The 20,490-nt window shown below is 53.6% G+C and overlaps 1 protein-coding gene across 1 annotated transcript in view; it reads left to right on the top strand.

The window, feature by feature from the left end:
• Positions 1-19,607, top strand: part of CCDC42 (coiled-coil domain containing 42) — a 50,297-nt gene extending 30,690 nt beyond the window's left edge. Inside the window, exons 3-9 of the mRNA XM_064467432.1 lie at positions 15,255-15,388; positions 15,746-15,851; positions 15,977-16,081; positions 16,622-16,819; positions 17,577-17,798; positions 18,886-19,044; positions 19,533-19,607. Coding sequence (XP_064323502.1) covers positions 15,255-15,388; positions 15,746-15,851; positions 15,977-16,081; positions 16,622-16,819; positions 17,577-17,798; positions 18,886-19,044; positions 19,533-19,607 — 999 coding nt within the window. The remainder of the gene's footprint in view (positions 1-15,254; positions 15,389-15,745; positions 15,852-15,976; positions 16,082-16,621; positions 16,820-17,576; positions 17,799-18,885; positions 19,045-19,532) is intronic.
• Positions 19,608-20,490: the final 883 nt, after the last annotated feature.

Below are 20,490 nucleotides of genomic sequence, written 5' to 3'. Positions count from 1 at the left end.
CGACCCGGCATCGGGGCTCTGCCAGTGCAGCTCCACCCATTGCACCTGCTGCTGCAGGTTGCGCACAACTGCGCAGTTTTAGGGGAAGGGAGATTCTCCAAGCCCGGGGCAATCCCGAGCAGCTAGAAGGGTTCTCAACAGCAAGAAAGGTGGGGTGAGAGGCAGCAGGGAGAGGCAGGACAGGGAGCAAACTGCTCAGCAGGCAGCAGGACGGTGAGGAGCACAGGGCCACCTCGTGCTGCCTGTTCTCTGCCCCGAAGCCAACTCCAGCCAGCTCCGCTGCTTGTGTTGCCCTGGACACTTTCCCTGGGCAACCCCTCTCCCTGTGCCCTGGGAATATATTCCCTATAGGCCGTCCGGCAATGCTGTGGATTGAAAGGCAAAGGGACATACAGGCAGTGTCAGATCAAGGCTCTCCGTACCCCCTGGTCTTGGTAAAGGCTGGAGGGGAAAATGCTGGCTGCATCTCAGCATCTGGCTCTTCCAGAGCTCTGTGGCTCAGGGTCAGGCTCCCACCCAGCCCTTGGCTTTAGCCTAGCCTTGACCAGCTGATACTGTGGGGTGCAGAGGGATCTCAAGCTGCCTGCACCACCCCAGGAGCTGAAGTTCCCATGAAGGACCTTATAGAGATCCGCCATGGGATGCCCCCAGACTGGCGCAAGCTGGCGCAGTCTCCAAGAGCTGCTGTGCTCCTTGGGATCCATTGCTTGCCTGAAAGCTTAGTTGTTGCATTGCCTCATCTCAGATAGACTTTTATGGCCAGCTGGGGACTTGGGCTTGTTCTGAACTCTTGTGCCCTGTGCATAGTTTGAATTTCCTTGCAGTGATTCAGGGGACATGCTGAACTCTCTGGAAGCTGGGTGATGGCACCTCCTTGCACTCCTTCCTTCCCTGTGCAGCACAGACACCTCCACGGGTGCCTGGAGGGCGTCCCCAGGGCCCCTCGCAGTGGGAGGATAGCACAGTGGGAGAAAAGCACCTGCATAAAGTGACCCAGGGCTATATATAGCACCACGCTCCTTGCAGCCTTCAGATGCCACCCCAGAGCAAGACTTTGGGGTGTTGCAGGCACATCTCCACCTGCTGTCCTCCCAGTGGCAGGGGGACGGCACTCCCTCCTCCAGGGCGGTGGCAGCAGCTCTGGAGGGGCTAAAGCACATCCATCCCCTATTGCTACCCTTGCGTACCCCTGGTGCAACCTGACCTATTTGCCCTTCCCCAGCACAGGCAGTGGCCAGGTTACCGCCTCACCCTTTGCTATATTCATGAGATGGGAACCACAGTCCCCGCTGTCCCCAGGCCAGCTCAGACCGGAGCAGCTCCTGCATCAAGTGGCTGTGATGGAGAGGATGTGCCTGGGGGAGACAGGACACTGGATGTGGACTGGGCTCTGGCTCTCACTTCTAGCCTCCCCCAGCCCACCTTCATCCACATGGCCCCTAGCACTCCATCCAGGCTGGGTTCCTCCCCCACCTTTGCCTTTTTTATTCATCTCAGGACTAGCACTGAGAACTGGCTGGTCTCAGGACAGCACTGTCTATTTCACCCCTTTTGGCTCCCTAACATGGGAAACATTTTGGTTTTGGGCAGTATTTCAAGCGCTCCATCTCACAGACACGTCCATCCTCCCAGTGGAGAGTTGCTGAGGAGGGAAGGAGCCGAGGAGATGTGAGGAGCCCCTGACCAGGGGCTTTGAGCATGGCCCCTGGCTTATTTATGTGTGTAGCAATCACAAACACAGAGGCAGTTGCCAGCAAAGGCCCTGCATCCTTGCAGTCTAGCTTCATGGGACTCTGATCCCTGCTGGAGCTAAGTGTGTGAAACACACTACAGAGCCCAGAAAAGCTCTACAAACTCATCCAGCATCCCAGAGCGATGGGCAGCGGGTCTGCCAGTTGCCAGGGTGGTCATCAAAGACTCGCTGCAGTTTTTCTCTCTACCTGGGGGATGCTCAGCAGGGACGGGCACCTTTCCTGAGCATCCCTTCTTCCCTGCCCTCCTGTCCTAAGGCTTCAGGCTCAGGCACCTTCACCCGCTCCCTGCGAGCCTGGGGACTGCTCATTTCAGAGCCCCAGGGCTTGGGGCCCAAGGGGAGGGAGCGTAAGGGGGACTGTGCACCAGCCAACATCAGACATGCAACATTGCTTCTGGGGCTTTCTCAGCTTTTCTGTCATCTTTCCTTCCAAGGCAGCAGCGTGAAACTGTTGGCCCAAATGAAACTTGTCTTATTTCCAAATACCTCTATGATGAGAAGGTGGTCCCTGGGGAGAAGTGGTGCTCTGCTAACTGGAGGGCAAGTGTAAATTTGGAGGCAAGAGAGGAGCAGCCTGCGAACCTCAGACCAGCGATGCTCTTAAAACTAAGTCAGCCGAGTTTTTACTCCAGGAGCTGATTGTGTCCTTGGTCGCAGCCATGGAAACCTGGGCTGGGAACGGGAAGCAAATAAGATGTATGAAGTGCTTGGTGGCTGCTAGCTGTTTGGTGACACTGTCCCCTTTTTGGAGAGTCACTGCTCTTCGTTGCCCGCAGGCTCTCCATGGTGACATCGCAGTGCCATGAGCCCACAGTCCAGCACAGGCACGGGAAAACCAAGAGACAATGGTCACTTCCCACTTCTCCTCTGCCCCAGCCAAGTCCTAGTCAAGTTTGGACCATCCTGGAAGTCTTGCTGGTGGCACCGCAGGGCCAGCGAGCGGAGAAGGTCCATCCAGACTGTTTGGGGGCTGGAGCCACTTGCTGCGGCATCTCAAGAGATGGTTGGGATGGAGGAGAGACAAACAGGAGGGTCCTGGCAGAGCCTGGGAGGGACAGATATGTCTGCAGCTCTCCAGGTGGAGGCAGCAGCTATATCTGTGCAAGAGGAGACAGCCCGTCTGGGGAGGGACCATGCCATCAGACCCACTTCCCTGAAGCTCTCAGAGCTGTGCATTACCCAGCGCAACTCATTGCAGCAGAGACCATTAGTAATACTGCCAGCTAATTAATCTGAGTGCTCAGTGTGAGCTCCCATAAAACTGCCTTAATAGACTTCCAGCTGTACACTTGCTCTGTGAAAAAGACTGGTCCACACGTCTTTAAACAGGAGGAAAAACCCACACCACCCTTGCCCTGGAGGTTCTTCCCCCTTTAAATACTGCAGTGGGGTCTTTAACAGCCTACGAAGGGATATTGTAGTGGGAGTTTTGGCCGTACCTGCCAACTGGAGAAATCACCTACCAATATGGGTTCAGGACCTCAAGATAAAGGGGACCGAGATAAAGGATGCCTAAGCCTGAGGAGAGGGAAGAGACCCTCAGTACATGTGGAGAACAGCCCTGTTCAGAGGGTTGGCCCCAGACACCCAAAATCCCAGGGGGGACAGGCTGGCCACCTCACTGCCAAGGGCCCTGGGTGGGGACTGCAAGGTCTGGGGACTTCAGAAGTGGAGGAAGGAAAGGAAGGGGACAGGAAAGCATCAGAGGGGCTGCAGCCCTACGTCAAACTAGCGTCCTGCTCTGCCCACAGTTTCCTCAGCTCCATCAAAGGAAGGTGGAGACACCTGTGCCCAGTGACACCCTCAGCTGAACTTCATCCATCAGGCTCAGAGCCTTGTCCACACCAGTTAAAAACATCCAAATTGTCTAATCTGGGGCACATCCTTCCCTGATGGGCTCTGAGACCCCGGATCTGTGTGCAAAACCCATCCTCTGGCTCAGCCTAGGCAGCCGTGTTTCCCCCGGTCTCCATAGACCACAGTGCATCAGCCCACCTTCGCTCTACATCCTCAGGGCAGGACAACGTCCTCCAGGTCACGCCTCAGCCTGCAGCCTAGCAGCTTGGACTCAAGACCTGTCCTCAGAGGCTCTGCACAGTCTCACACACCTATGGAGGGTTCTGGGGACTTGCAGTGACACACCGGTGTCTGCTGGGAGGGCACAAGCCTGGAGCAGCCGGTGCAAGAGGAGCTGCGTGTCCCTGCAGACCAGCCACTCTTCCTGAAGACTTGGCAGCTCTGCAGAGAGCGTGCAAGTTCCTGGGGGTTGCTGAGGCCCAGGGCTGTACAATGGAGAAACAGCCATGGAAACCAGCGCTGGTTCCTCACCTCCAGGTGCCCACCATCCTGGTTGCGTATCTCTTTCTCGCTGTTCAAACCCTCTGCTATATTTCCCAGAGCCTGGGGATGGCATCACCTCCTCATTTTTCTGGATGTGTGGTGAGGAGCTGGAGGCACGTGGCTGCCCTGCATCCTCGTACCAGACGTGCTGCACCCTGCAGAGACCGAGAGTGTGTGGCTGAGGCTTGGTTTGGTGGAAAACAAAGAGATGCCACATTTAAATCAGAGCTCTTCACTCATTTTCAGCTTCAAGTAAGGGTTAACCAGGGAAAAGGCACAAATGCAGATTTCAGGGGTGGTGCAGCTGGAACATGAGGATTCAAAACACAAGGACAAAAGCCGGGGGAGATGGACTTCAATGAAAAAAGCAGGCATCAGCCCACAGGGACCTTCCTGGCAGGAGATCTGAGGGCAAGGATGGCAGGAAAGCTGGTAGCTCCTGAGCAGGACTCTATCTCAGCTCCACGGGAAGTGTTTGCGGCACAGAGACACACAGGACCTGCCAGGAGAGGAGCGGGAGGGCTGCACAAGCCCTCGAACACTGGAGCATAGAAGAGAAGAGCACATCAGCAAGGCTGAACCTGGAGGGATAACACGAGTGAACGGGATGCTGATGGGAGAGCAAAGGCTGCTGCATGCAGGGGCACTAAGGGAGGATGAGAGCATCTGCAGGGAGGTAGATGAAGAAGAGCTTCAGCTCACTGCTCAGCAGGAGAGAAAAACAAACAGAGGAGGATGCAGGGAATGGAGAGGAGTTTGGTGGTTTCTTTTTTTAGCTTTAATCTTCATAAAAATCCAGATGTGACCAGATAGCTAATGAAAGAGGAGGTGAGAAAACAGGCCAGAACAGGAGAGATGGGATACAGGAGCATGTAGGTGCATGGGATGTGTTCAGGCTGGGGGGTCTGGGAGAGCTCGTGAGGGTGCTGGAGAGAACAGAAAGATGGGGCAGGGAGGAACAAACCCAGCCAGAAAAGGGGGAGGGGTTATCAACGACTCATCAGAGTGATATCGGACCGAATAGTGGTGGATTGTTAAATGATTTATAGACACTAATACAATCAGTTCACACCAAATAAGCCTCATGCCCCCGTTTCACAGGACCGATGGCCTGATGGAAAGGAGGAAGTGATGCTATGAAGTGTATCAAGGCTTTGGGCCGCCCCGTGTCTCCAAAGGGGACGCCAGTCCCAGCATCAGCCCTCCTCGGGGGAGATCAGTGTAAAGTGCTGCCACCTGGAGACAAGCCATGTCCTCCCCTTCTCCACGCACTGCCCCACTTTTCAAACACCCTCCCTTTCCTGGGCTTAAGTTTTCATCCACAAAAGTGCCCCCTGGGCTCTTGAATGGATCTTTGACATTGGCCATGTTTTCCAGGCAGGTGGTTCCCTGAACTGAGCCAGGGCAGGGCTTCCCAAACACTTGTGCCAGCACGGGGGAGTGTGAAGGGCTGGGAATGAGCAGCTGGGGACAAGGGACCAGGCTGCGTCTCCAGGAGGCACGGATGGATTATGGCAGCTTAACACATTCATCAAAATCCAGCCCCCCGGGTGACTGTCAGGCTTCAGGAGTGGTTCAAGGAGGTTGTTGGGGCTCTCCCCTGGATTTCTGGACTGTATTTTCCCTCCTGATTAAGACGGTGTGGCTCTAATGCACAAGTAACATCAGCAGATTTGAGCTTTATGGGGTTGCAAGCACTCAAGTTGTGAAATGCAGGTCTGGCAAAAGCATCGACTGCATGAATAGAGCGTGGGGACAGCGGCACAGCCACAGCGGGTCCAGGGTGTGGGGGGGTGCTCTGGGAGTCACAGGGTAAAGAGGAGTCTGCAGTGCCCAAAACAAAACTGGGAAAATCTAGACCTTGGCAGGTCTAATCCTGAAATCTTCCTGTTGTTCACTTGGCACTGATTTCAGCAGGGTTTGTTCATGTCTGGGAGTAAGGAAGGATCTGGTGCACCACTACAGAGCAGTAGAAAAGGACTTGAGGAGGCTTCTGCCCTGTTGCAGGGCTTCATGGTGAACAGCCTGGTCTCCCAGAGGGTAACAAACACAGGAGCATCCCCCTCACAGAGGTGATCCCAGCCTGCGAGCAGCTCCCATCTCATTGCGTCAGCCTTCCCCTGAGCTCATATCCTGCATGATGGGATGGAGTCAGACCTATGCTGGGCTGCAACTAAGGATGAGGCAATAGCATGGAAATGGCATTGCCAGCTGATCATGATGCCTGCTGTGTCAGCACCCAGAAAAGCCCCGGTTGCGCACAAAAATGTTCTCTGCTCAGCAATTGGGAGCGGCAACAGAGACTCTCAGCTTGTGGAAATATCCTGCCCAGCACCTCTGTGATTAGGCGATGTGATTCAAGCCAAAGGCCAGAGCTGACCTCACTTCTGAGCCTGGTCCTTGCTGCAGCACTGAGGGTTGGGAGGCTCTGCCCCAGCTGCGGGCTGGAATGGCCACAGTGAGCAGCCTGGGATCCATGCCCTTCGGCCTCGCTGATTTGAGCTTCCCCACAGGGACTTCACATTTCTCAGGTCTGGTCCTCCTCAGGAGCCACGGTCACAGCTGAGACATACAGAAATCCCTCTGTTATGATCCCTGGGCTCTGACCACACCAGGATCCTGTTTCTCCTCCTCTCCCATCTTCCTGGTGTCCACCATTGTGCCATCTCTGCCCAGGTCGTCTCTGACAGGCTCAGTGGAGACATGTGTGGGGTCTGGTGCCACCAGGCCTGGCAAGAGGATTTTCAAAGCCCAAGAGCAAGAACTAACCCAGGACTGAGTGCTTGGAAAAGGGCTTTGAACTCCTCTTGGTTACCAAAAGGCTGAATCCATCCCAAGAGAAGTGAAGACCTCCAGCTTTGCAATTATCCTGCTGAGCATTTGAGCTCCTGTGGAGCTGAAATCATTCCTTTGATGGGGAAGAAAGGGAGTGCAAGACCTTTCCAGAAGCCGTGGCAGATGAGGCAGCTTCAACTTATGTGAGCGCAGGGAGCTCCTTATCTCCAAAAAACTCTGGTGTGCTGGAAACCAGCTGAGTGCTGGAGCTGGGGGGATTTACGTACGGCAGGGCTCTCTGGAGCTGCAGCTCTGCCCAGGCACACCTTGGGGATCAGGTCACCATCTCTGTCCCCAGCTGGGCAGTATGAGAACAGCTTCGGACTGGTGCCATATCCCAGGACTTGCCTCACCCCAGAAGAAAAAATGAATCATCTGACACGAAAAAGGACACATTTCCCTTTCACCTTGGTGCCTCCAGTGCCCTCCTGATGTTGCCACAAGGCTGGCTGTGCTTGTCAGAGCTTTCCCGGCGAACAACTGTTCATTTGGTGCTTTTGGGTTTGAGATCATTTGCACCACAAAAGATGAACTCAGACGGTTTGGGGCTTATGGGTGTCCCTGTCAGATGAAAATCCAGAGTCATGACAGAGCTATTGCTAAAAGCCAGCCGGGAGAGAGGTCCTAGAGGTGTTTGTACAGCAAACACTGCATTGCTGTAATTATTGCATGAACTCTGACTGTCTGGGCTAGTGCCACGTCTGCAGCCCCATAGCTTGAGTGCTCCCACCAAGGACCAAGTCTCCATCAGCTCCTGGAGATGACACTAAGCTGGAGGCAGGCCAGCCTTAGGGCAGCTTGCAGGAGTTCACTGAGGGCTGTTCAGAGATAGTGGCCTGTGTTAAACCGCAGTGCCCGAACTGAGGGGCTGGTCGCCTCCAGCAACCCGCTCCATGCACACAAGGTTTCAGATGGCTTCTTGGGAGGGGTCATTTTCTTAAGGCTGAGGATATCCAACTGGAGCATGAAAAGCTACTCTCACATCCTTAGCAGAACTTATAGCCAAAATACAAGTCAGGCAAGGACTGATGCCCAGGCACATGTAGTGGCCTGCCTCCAGCAAGGCTAGTGATGAAGTCTACCCACACCATCAGGGTATCCTTCCCCGCTACAGCCCACAGCTCCAGCCAGGCAGAATTCCTCTCCTCATCCTCAAACCTCTTGTTTACAGGTCAGTCCCAGGGAGATTGCAGGACCCGGCTCAATCCAGGGATTAGGCAGGTCCCAGGCCAAGTGACAGGCTGCAGAGCCTGCCAAGGATGCTCAAGGTGGCCAAACTGGATGATGTCTATGTGAGCTGGCCATGGCAGATGCCCTGGATAGTCCATGGAGAGAAGCAGGAGCTTCCAGAAGTTCATTCAGCCTTAAGGGATCAGATATGTTGTGCCCTGGGTGTGCTTATCCCTCTCACCAGCTACAATGGCAGTTTGGGATGCCTAACCCATGGAGACGTCTCCATTCAAGATGTCTACCATGAATTAGGATAATGAGCCCTAAATGTGCTCTTTGCAGGCACAATCCAGATCCCAACACGAACTGAAACCCTTGGGAAGGGGTAGTTGCACCTGCTTTGGGGCAGACCTGTGAGCCTTCACTATCGTCTGGTGGGAATGCATTTTTTGAGCAGTTTAGGCTGTAAAATAGGAGCAGCAAATGATTCCTGAGACAAATAAATGTCTGCTGCTGCTTTTCTTTTGTGTCCAGATGTGTGGGCCTGGGGACCAGCTCTCAAAGCTGGAGAATAGGCAGCATCTGAAGGCAGGAAGCAGACCCACCCCTCCTCCTCCAGCTATTTCATCCCCCCCCTTGCGCAGCCCATTGTAACACGGTCCAGTGATTGCTGCTGCCATGGGGATGTCTGGACACTGAGTCATAGTTTGCTTCTTATTCCTGCTGCATCACCCTTTTTTGATTCACGGACCACTCTGTGCATGAAAGAGCAAACTGTCCTTTTTGATCTCTTTTACTTGCTATAAATATTTGCTGAACAAATGAGGTCTTAAATGGAAACATCCCTGGATACCTGTGTTGAATTGATCTTCTCCAGTCAGAAGGAGTGTTCCCTTTTTCTCTTATTCACCCAAATATCCCAGCTGCTGTTCTCTTCACTGAGAGCTGGCAGCACATACTCACTATCTCCTTGCTTCACTGCCATGCACAGGCACCCTTCTTCTAAACAGGCTGAACCACACCAGCATGGGAACAAGCAGCTGAAGCGCCAGGGATGGCAGGGAGGTGTGGAATAACTCTTTCCAATTAAGCCTACACACCTCTTTCATTAGAGGGCTCACCAGTCTATTCCCTTTTTGCAACCCAGCTAAGTGAGAACAGAGATAACTTATTGCAAGGAAGAAACTGGACAAGTTACTGCCCTGACAGTGGAGCCTGATGCACACAGCAACCCGCCGTGGCAGCCAGGGAAGCCAAAACCAAGCTCTCCCACGGACATAGGCGGGAAGAGCAGGCAGCTCTGCTCAAAGCCTACAGTGAAGTGGGATTTCAGGAGGCACCGCAAAACTGATGGTGTAACCACCGCAGTTGGGGGTGGCTAACCCCTGAGCTTGTGGGACTCACGTCTTACAGAACAGAAAAACTAGGCAAAAATTCGAACACAGAGTACTGCATCCTGACTACCTATGCGCTTGCCTTTGGGGTTATGAGTTTTCAGGGGGTTGTTCTTTAACTGGAAACCTCTGTTTAATGGGGATTAAAGAGCCTTACAAGATCCCATGACTCCAGGAGGTCAGGCTTTAGAAGTCCCTATATAAACACACAGTGACTAACAGTGAAACCTTCACATATCAGGGAAATTTCCTGAAATGACACCACCATGCTGTTAAGTTGGGTGCCCCCAACTCGTTCTCATCTTCAGCGTGTCACCTGGACTTGGAGAAAGCAATAGGCGGTGGCTGCCCTGCAGGAGCCCCAAGGGCAGGTCTGGGCCAGGGCTAACACTGAAAGCAGAGGCTGCATGGCAAGAAAGTTCGCTTTGACCCGAATGGCAGAGGCAGAGGCAGGCAGGGTTTTCCTGTGGCCACACAGCTCTCTGGCAGCAGATCCGAGCTGCCCTGTGCTTTCCCATTAGCCCATGCGGTCTCTCAGGTGCCTGGAAATGACTAAGTGCATTTAAGGGTGTGCTAGTTTGCAAATAGGTGGGGAGTCTGGTGTTTGGAAACCACTTCTTAGCTCCTTCTGCTTCTTGCATCAGCCTCCAAGACTGAGCCTCCTCCTGCCCCAAGCCACAATGTGGGAGGTGCACCCTGAGCTGCCCTTTGGATTGGGGTGCAGGTACAGATGTTGGGCGAAATCCATGTCAGGGAACCCCAGGAGAGGGAAAACATCTGCTCCACAGAGCAGAACCCACCTGGCCAAGAGGCACTGAGGTTCTCAGAGGAGATGGGCATCTCCGACAGCCTTGGCTTTCTGGGGATTAAGCCAAAATCCAGCTGTGCCAGATGATTCAGAGGGAAGGTAACAGGGGAGCAGAGTGGGGTGGAGGGCACCGAGCAGTGACTCAGGGTCCCTCACCCCTTCCCCCTTACACATCAGCACATTCATCCTGCATTGCCATCAGCATCAACTGCATTCACATCGACGGGGCAGGCGGGGCTAGGAACAGGGCAGAGGAAGGATATGCTGTGCAGAAGGGCCAGACCCACCACCAGAAAGGCTGCCTGGAGTTATCCCAGGGCAAGGAAACAGGGCAGGACTGCACACTTGTTTAATAAGTGCTCCCTCTCCTGGGCCATGGCCACACTGTCCCAGAGAAAATTCGAGTGCTTTGGCAAACCGGGATGTATCTCAGGCTGGACAGACCCCTGCAGTGGGGCAGGGACCTTTCCTCAGCTCCAGACAGTCCTGGTTCCACATGGGAACTGCTCCTCAACTCCAAAAAGCCCTGGGCACTCAATGAACATCCTGTGTATGAACATCCCCACGCTGTCTGTGCCAACTAAGACGCAGCACCGTGTTCTCCCTGGATAGGAGCTCATCTTCTCCCTTAAGCCTGTCCCCTGGGGACTTAAGAGCTGGGGAAAGATGCTGGGAAGAGATTTGGCTATTCAAAATCATCCCAGTACAAAGCCCAATGTGATTTAGAGGAACTGGTTATCACCAAAGGTGTTTTGTACTGCGCTGGGAGCTTCTGAAAGCCAGGAGGGAGAGTCTGTGAGCTTTCCATCAGCCTTCAACTCCAGGGTCTTCAAGAGCAGAGGAGATTTAAAAGAGGGAAAAAAAAAAGCAGTTTCCTTCAAAGAGTAAAAAGGTGGGGGATGTACCTAAGGGATGAATAGAAAAGGTTTCTCCTGGGTAGCTATGACTCAGAAATGGCATTTTCTATATTCTAATAAGGGATGTCAAGTCAGAGGTAATTTATTCATGGCAAGCTGATGCAGTTGCTATGGAGAGCATAATAGGAAGAAACTCTTTTTTAATGCATAGTGTATTGAGGAGGAAAATGTTTGTCAAAGATAAAACCTCAATGTGAGGATAAAAACAGCAAACGGTGATAAGGAACATTAAAAAAAAAAAAAAAAAGGGTGTCTGCAAGCACTTTCATCATCGCTGTGAAACGCAGGGTCTGATCTCACCCTGCTCGGCTTCCCTCCAGCTGGGCAGAGGATCGATCCCAGCTCAGCGTTTCCCATCCACCAGATGCCAGCCCAGGAGGGTCCAGGCCTCTGGGAAGCAGGTCTGCTGACGGGGAATTTTGGTTTCGGAGTAGGCAAGAGCCAGGAGAGCACAGGGGTTTGGGTGATTCATGGGCCGGCTTTGCCCATCCTGCAGAGACGAGGGTGCCACAAGATAGAGAAGGGAGTCGGTGCGGATGCCCAGAGCACCTTGGTGCTGCACGGTGGGTACCTGCTAGGCAAGCCAGCAGTGTTTTCACCTTCAGGGGAAAATACACACAAGGTGTATTTTCAGACCCACTTGGTCACCTAAGTCTTTCCCTCTCCATCCATCACAGCATTTCCTCTCCCTCCTTCCCAGACCTTCCTCTTCCAAGCATTGCTTTCTTCTCCTCCTCCCCTCCAACCACAAGAGCTGAGATCACCTTTCCTAGCTTAGGTTCTCCCTAAGTCCCCAGGATAGTGGCTGTTTGGCACTTGTTCCCCTTTTGATTCCTTACTAACCTTTCTGATACAGACATTGGAGCTGAGTGTGCTCTCCAGAGCAGACAGCAGTTCTGGGCAGAGCTGTGGCTGGGCAATGCAAGCGCGAAGGGCTCCATCCGAGCCTGGGTGTGCTGGAGATGACTGTTGGGAAATACATGAAAGGGATTGTTCTTGAAAACATGGAAAAGCCCAGAGATACATTGTCAGGGGTGACCCGTGACTGATACCCTAGCTCAGCCATGCTGGGGACCAGCACAGAAATCCTTGCGCACATACAAGCTTCATCAGTGCAAATGCGGTTGAGCTCAGAAAACAATGGCAGGCCAGGGATCCCCAGTAACGTACCCAGACAGACCCAGCCACCCTGTCCAGGCTTCTCCTGGGGATGTCCCAGGAGAGGTTCAGCCCCCTGTGCCACATGGGAAACCCTTCGAGGTCAGTCCATGGGAGCTGCTCTCCAGAGCACCTTCCCAGCACCCTGGTAGATGTCACTGGTACCCTGGTAATGACAGGGCATTTCACACAACGTCTTCTGGACTTACAGTCCTGTCCTCATCCAGCTGTCTCACACAGAAAGTAACCCCCCCTGAATAAAGTTTTGGGAACTCCTGGCCTCAGACAATGGCATGAGACATGTTTTCTGCGTTGCAAGTATTTTTTGCTGGTCGTTATGGCATTGTGGTGAGAGTGAATGTCACAAGGTGCTGTACAGATGGGGGACACAAAGATCTCCAATCCAAGCAGCTCTGCTGTCTGCCAAAACAGGGGGGGTGGAGGCAGGAGCAGAGGGAATCCATGAGATAACGCTGGTGGTGGCTGGTCTGTGGGATGTTACACAAGAAAGGCTGAGAGTAACACAAGCGATTTGAGCTTGGCTCTGCTGTGCTAAGGCAGTGGGCACTGCAGCTCCCCGCTGCCAACACGTGGCGAAAAGGATGCAGAGGAAGGGGCTTTCCCTGGGCACAAGAGTACTTGGAGATCCCCAAAACTCCCCGGAGCCCTCCTCCACTTAGAATCATAGAATCATGAAGGTTGGAAAAGACCACTAGGATCATCAAGTCCAACCATCGACCCAACACAAGGTTTGATTGACCTTCCTTGGACTCTGCCACAACTTCTACTGATCAGTAAGAATAAAACCTGGTGGTGACTTCTCCTTCATTCATAAACCTGCAGGCAGCAGTAGCTTTGCTCAGAGCGTTCAGCATGGAAAGCGAGAATCCTACAGCTGTCTAGGGGGGAAGGTAAAACCCCAGGGATTTCATTACGGGCTGCGCTTTCTATCCTTGCTGCGGAAGGGCAGCACCTCCTCAGGAGCAATGAAATACCGTGAAGCCAAAGGGGCAGGGGCAGCCCTGCGGTGTTATACGTGCCTAACAAGCAGAAAGGTGACTGGTGACATCACTTGCTCCCTGGAGCCCGTCTGTCATTTGTGTGACAAAATGTCATATAACGGGGAATTCTCAGTCAGACTGGAAAGTCAGCCGGTGCTTCCCCTTGGAAATGTCTGTCTCCAATTATTCATAACGATAATGAACTTTAACTGCTTGAAGCGCTGAACCTGGTGCCCAGCACCTGCCTCAGACTTATCTCCCCAAAACCGTAGGGTTGGTTTTAGTTGCAGACAGCACAGTTCAGCCACTGGAGGACAAGGACACACACGGCTCCGCAGCTCTGCGTGTGTGAAAGAGCAGGCCACTATCGCTTCCCACACAGACTCTGCCCCAACTCCTGGCTCTGCAGCAAGTACTTGAAATTCAGACTTGCCGAGACCTTCCTCATTGCTCGCCTGGTGGATTCCTGTGCTCTGCTGGGGACCAGCAGCCCCTCCAGCCCAGGGGATGCAAGGGTGGGCAGGGCTGTTCCAGAGAGGATCCCTGCCTGCTGAAGGGCTGAGCCCCCTCACCTCGCAGGCAGGCATAAGCCCCGCTCCCAGGTAAGACTTGTCCCACTCCCAGGCAAGACTTGCCCCTGCCAAGGTCCAGAAACTGCTCCGGAAAACCAGGTTTAATCTGCCTGACCTGTCGGGATGGGAACAGCCCCATGATGACCTCGGGATGGACAGAGGGGAAGTCGCCTGTCACTGATGGGACTGATTTGAACCTCAGTAAAAAAATCCAGGTGTATTCAGTGCTTTTCCTTGGGTCATTCGTCTCTAAATGGAGCACCTCTCTTATAACAAACGGTCCCTTCCTGGGCCGTACATCTTCTTGCGGTTTAAAGTGCCAGACAGATCTGGCAGACTTTTCCCAGCTCCTGCTGGTTTATAATGAGCAAGGGGTGACATTTGCTGGAAAACAATTTCCCTGATGCAAGACAGGGTTGTAACAGACATGAAGATTTTCCCCCCAGAGACTCATACCCTTTTCCACCAAGCCAGGGGTGTTTCAGCTTCAGTAGCTCACAGAAATTCTCCCGTATGTTAAGCCAGCGAGGAAGCCAGACGCTGACAGAAGCAAACATCAGAGGGTGAAACCTCCTGTGGAAGGAGCAGATCCCAAGGACACCATCATCTGTAGGTTTTCCCCCACCTGGCCCCTGAACACCACCCCTTTATTTTGGGCAACGGACCTTTTTCAAATGGCTCGTTCTGGAGAAAAAATAAAACAAACTTTTAAAAAATCAGTTCATTTTTAGCAAATGGTAGAGCTCAGCCCCAGACAGAGAGGGAACCATGGGCGGTACAGGGATCAAACATCCCTGGGGATGTGCCTCAGTTTAACTGCCTTCCTATCTGGTGTTTTGAGAGAGAAGGAGCAAGCTCCTGCCCTGAGCTCTGAGACTGGGATGTGGATGTCGGGGAGCTGAAATACCTGCCCAAGACAGCAGACGTCACAGGACACAGGGGCTGATTTTTAACAGATGAAGAACTGGAGAAAATGAGGTGAAGGGAGAGAAATCTGCGTTTGTTCATCTTTCCTTTAGTGCTGAAGGGTCCTGGTCCTGGACACAGTGGTCAGTCCCCATCACCAGCGTGGGACCATCACCCTGCTTCAGTTGTCAAGTAACTGCCAGAGCATCTTTCAACGGCCCCCGGCAACTGTTCCACGCCAACTGGCCACCAACAGCTGGTGGCCACAGGCATGACTCGGGCAAGGAAGGTCCTGGGAAAGCGAAGGCCAGAGGCACCCAGGGCTCACCCCCTGCCCAGCTGCCTCTCCCACGCACCACCAAGGCCTCAGGCTTGCAGGGCAGCCCCTGGGCTGACCTAGAAGAGGAGCAGTGCCAGGAGGACCTGGGCTGTCCGGGTCCTGCTGGTGGCTGGAGCAATGGCCACCATGGGTGATGAAGACCTGTTAGCCTATTTCTGCATGCAGTACAGGCAGAACCTCCTGTCCTTGCTCAGGTGAGGGGACTTCTCCACCTGCCTCCATCCCTTCACCCTCTTCTCCTGTCTCCTCCTTCCCCCATCATGGCAAACTCCCATCCCTTGCATCTACCACTTCAGTCTCTTCTTGTACCTCCCTTCCGCAGCCCTGTTCCTCCCTGTAAAACACCCTTGCTCTGTCAGTGGGATCCCCACTGGGGAGGGTTGGGATGCCATGATGTCAGATGGGATCTGAGACAGTGTTGGGTTGCTGTGCCCCGTCACCCCACCCAGGGCTGGGAACACAGTCGCTGTGGGGTGACGGGGCAGAGCAATCCAACACCCTGCCAAGGCACGGGACCCAGTGTGTAACCTCGAGGAAAACTTCTGTGGCAGAAAACTCAGACTGACAGAGGAGGACTCCCTGTCTCCATTTATTCGCCTCCAGGAGAAGAAGAAACAAGCCCAACTGATGCAAAAAGCTCTGGAGGAGAAGGAAGAGGTGAGAAAGACGGGAGGGTGCTGGGGCATGGTTGGGAGGGCTTGTGGTGGTTTGGAGGGCGGCTGTGGGCAGGTGACTGGCTCTGGGTGTGGGCAGCCATGTCACACTCTCCCTGGTGCTGCCAGGCCTTCAGGGAGAGGATGAAAGTCGTAACCTGCCGCTGGAGGGACCTCCACGCCAAGGAGGCTCAGCTGAAAACCTACATGGAGAAATCTGGGAGTACTTTAAAGGTACACCTGCCCCTGATCAGCTTGGCTGACATGACCCCGAGCCACACCACCACCTCCTCCCCTCCCCTGGGGAGATGGTCTTGGGCCACTTCTGTCCAAGCCTCCCTTGAGCCTGGAGGTGTGAGGACCAGGACGGGCAGGGCACAGGGTTTTGTACCGCAGATGTGGAAAGCCCTGGTAGGGCCTGTCACCTACCAGTGTGATCTCCTGAGGGCCCCAAACGTCCCACAGAAAGGGTCTCGGCCTGTCCCCACTGTTGACACCCTGGTGTCTTCCAGGACCAGGTACAAGTAGGTCTGAAAATCAGACTGCCATCCTGGGTGCCTGTCTCTGAGATCAAAGGGTCAATGCAAGAGCAAGGGCCCTGTTAAACAGGGAGTGAAAATGCTCCCAGGGGTGCTCTAGTACTGGTCTCTTCTCTGTGAAGGTATCTCCTCCCAGTGCCATTGAGTGACCCAGCTCCATCTTCCCTTGCCTTCTTTTCCCTCTGTGTGTGTGTGTGCATGTGTGTGTGTGTGTTGGTGGGGGAAACACCACCAGGAAAATGATAATATGCGAATCCAAGCTCTGAAGAAAGCCAGCAAAGAGAGAGAGAGGAAGATGCAAAAGGAAAGTGAGCTCTTGAGAGCTAAAAGGGAACTGGAAGCCCTGAGAAATAAGCACCAGAAACTCTGCAACAAAGTGCAGAAGTATTCCATCTTCAACAAATACCTGGAGGATGTGGTAAAGATCTCACAGGTGAGTTTGGACATGAGAGAGACAGATCATAGAGCCTTGGGGAGGGCTTTACATGGGTGTTAAACCTAGAGGAGATAAGGCAAGTCCAGGGAAATCAGAAAACTTGGTCAAACTCAGAGACCTCAGATGGGATGGGAAGAAATTCCCTGTAACCAAGGCGAGCCACAAGGACAAGAGTTAGGGGAGGAGAATCAGGGCAAGAGGTGAAGGCTTGAGAAAACCAAGAGAGACCTGTTAGAAGGGGGGAAAGCACAAGGCTGAGGGGAATGTGTACCCCTTTGTGTCACTGTTTCATGTCACGCTGATGGTTTGGGAGAACTGAAAATATTCCCAGGAATGGGAACCCAGGCAGTTGTCAAAAAAAGCTGTGCCCTCTCTCAAGGACGCACAGCCATCACTCCATGCATTGCTCATACTCCTGCAGTCCCAGCTGCCCCCCTCCCATGTCCAGGTGACTCGGTGCTGGCAGTTGCAGTTGAGCTTTGTGTTTCATCAGAGCACTGCTTACCTGGCTGCAATATCTCCCCTTACTTACGGCAGTGACAGCTCTGGGACTGGCACAGCGGGACGCCATCATACAGGGAATGTGGTGATGCTCACAAACCAGCTGGGGCAATAGTCTCGTCAAGAAGGGAAGTTCTTTCAGCTGGGGGAGGTATTGCCCCTGGTCAGGGCAGGGGCCAAACAGCACAAGCCTTGAGATCATGATGAGGGGGAGGGGAGGGGAATTACTAACACCAGGAACCCTGTACTGCAGTTTGAGGAGATCCAGGAAGTCATTTGGCGCTACAAGACGCTGGTGAGGATGCACAAGGACCTGCTGCAGTCACAACGGGACCACAAGGAAATGTCTGAGCAAGCCAAGGTTCTCCTGGACCAGTACATGGTAGAGAAAGAAGCTGAGATCCTGCAGTACCAAAATGAGCTGGTGCAGCTCCAACTACGCTTTGACCAGGCTCAAAGTGACATCCTCCTCTGGGTGAGGAAACGTGGGGCGGGCAGGGGAAGATCTCCAAGGCCTGGCTGTGTCAAGACCAGCTGATGGAGCATCCCTAAGCCATGGGGTCATGGCAAGGGCCAGTAGCAGCCTTTTTGATTGGAGGAGATGCCTAATTTCATTCCTCCAAGGGGTTGTAGAATGAAGAATGACGGACCATGCCTGGAGCAGGTTGCATCGGGGTTAAAACAAGACCCTCACAAAGCCATTGTGATCCTTCACTTCTTGCTTGAACTCATAGTCAAAAGCGATCAGCTAACCAGGCTTTGGGGAGGTTTGCCCTGGCATAAAACCCAAGCAAACTCCACCACGTGCCTGTTGGACTTGTCTAGCCCAGTCATCCTCATTTTCATTCACCATTCCTTGCAGCATCATCCCTGTAATGGGGCTTCAGTGTGGCATGTCCATGTTCTCCACTGTTCCTGGCTCAGGCCTCAGAGTGAAGTTGGTTTTGCTGATTTTTACTATTTGTTCTCATCCTTTGCACAGCATCTGCCCACCAGGGCTCACCCCTTCCTCTCCCTCCTTACCAGTCCAAAAGTGGCCAGACTGGTGGTAAACTGGGCTGTAACGAGGCACGAGAGCGTGTAGCCAGTGCTCAGTGCACAGAAATGCCCTCAGCTCTGATGGCCTCTGCTCCCTTTGCATCACCCTGAGGGGGCCTTGCCAAATTCCCCTGTTGGATACTCCAGGCTCCAGGAGTTGGGTCCCATCAGGCGAAGATAGAAAGGACCTGGCCTGGGAGGGTGGCAGTGGGATGTGCTGCTCCCAGGGTATCAGCCAGCCCTGCTGTGGGAGTGCAAATGGGGAGGACCCGCCAGAGTGAGGACTGCAGGAGCTGGCAGAGAGATGGGGAGGTTCCAGGCATGAGGAGCTGCTGTGGTGGTTCCTGGATCTGCTTCCACCACACCAAGCTGAACCACCTCCAGCACAGCCCTGGGCAAGGACAGGTTCTTCCTAGCAGAACAGATGAGTGTGGAAGTTAGGCTCCCCAGGCCAGGGTCTCCAGTGCTGAAGCAGCATCTTTGCTGGGGCATGTCCCCATGCTGCATGTTTCCTCTCCTCTCAGGAGACTCACTGGGCCAACATCCAGAACACGACCGCCAAGAAAACCCTGAAGCTGGGAACCATCAAGATGGCCATCCTCAACCTCTTCCAGCGTGCAAGCATGCAGCTGAAGGCAAACCTGAACGTGCCAGTGGATGACAGCCACAGACAGCTGCGCATGGTAGAGCCAAGCCAGACCCCTTCTCCCTGCCCAAAAAGAGGAGCAGGAATGACCCTCAGCTGCCCAAAGGGAGGGGAGAGACCAGAGAAATCAGTGTGCCCAACAGAGACCTTCCTTTTCACCTGGGCTCTCTCTTGGGCACAGGGAATGGGCAAAGGACACCAGGCAAACCTGTCTTGTCCGAGGAGGGGGAGCAGGGTGTGCGCCCCTGTGGGGGCAGAAGGAGTGGGAGCCAGGCAGCCTGGGGCTGGGGATGCAGGGGATGCAGATCAACCCCTGGCTAAGGTTTGGTTTCATTCACTCTTGTCCTGAACTCACACTCACCCACAAAAGCCCATTCTGGTGGTGTGGATCCAGCAAGGCAAATGCTTTATCCTCCTGCTCAGTTTGGTTGGTGAAATTTGCCCTCCGAAAGGGCCAACAAGGTCCCCTCTGCCTCCTGTTCCCATCCCTGCTCTGAGCTCTGCCATCTCTCTTCCCCACCCTAGATTCAGCATTTTATCCAAGACCTCACAGACATCTCTGTGGAGGTGAAACGGAAGGACAGGCAGAACCACCAGTGAGCAGCCATACCTGCGGAGCTATAAGGGAGATGCCAACATGACCTGCTCTGCCAGCAAAGGCTCAGCAGGGTGGGAAGAGAAGGAGGAGGACAGAGGGCCCTGCAGATGTTGTAGGCCCCACCGTAGGGTTCACTAGTGAAGTTTCATACCTTTCTGGCTCTTACATCCTGCACAGCTGCTGACACCTTTTATACTATTAAACATACCCAAATATTTTAAGGTGTGTGTTCATTTCCTGAGAGGATTGGAAACATGAGAGCAGCTCCATCCCGCAGCTTCACCCCAGGTGCCACTGGGGTGCCTCCTCTGGCAGATGGGATTCTGGTTGCAGGAGACAGTGTCCCAGCAAAGTGTGCAAGATGGGGAGAGCAGGCTGGGACAGGAATATAGTCTCAAATAAAGGTTACTCCTAGTGTTCACGTTTGGATATCCCGCTCAGCCTAAGCTCTGAGATATTTGAGAGGGATGTCACAATGGGATGGGGGCACTGTGCTTCGGGAGAGCTTCAGAGATTTCCCACCATCACACCCAGCACATCCCTGGATGTGGATTTCTCTGCACAGCCATGTGCTACCACGAAAACTCACCGTCCCCCTCAAGCTGTTAGGGAGAGTGTGGAGAACAGATGTCGGTGAAGGATGAACCATCCAAAGCTATTGCACCAAGCATTAAGCTGTTCATCCTGAGTGCTAACATGATGAATACACAAGAGAACTAAAAATGGCACTGGAGACACACTGTGGAGTTCAGGCCAGGCTCAGAGTCTTTTGGGAAGGACATTTTAATGGACCAAGGACCCAATGACATAAGCTTACAGATTTTGAGGGATCACTGATCACATGCACGTGCTCCCTTTTCTCCAGTAGTTACTCCTGTCTGAGTC

Source organism: Phalacrocorax carbo, chromosome 16 (genome assembly GCF_963921805.1).
Source record: "Phalacrocorax carbo chromosome 16, bPhaCar2.1, whole genome shotgun sequence".
Classification (NCBI taxonomy): Eukaryota; Metazoa; Chordata; class Aves; order Suliformes; family Phalacrocoracidae; genus Phalacrocorax; species Phalacrocorax carbo.
The sequence above is the reverse complement of the archived record's forward strand: the minus strand, read 5'-3'. Positions and strand labels throughout refer to the sequence as shown.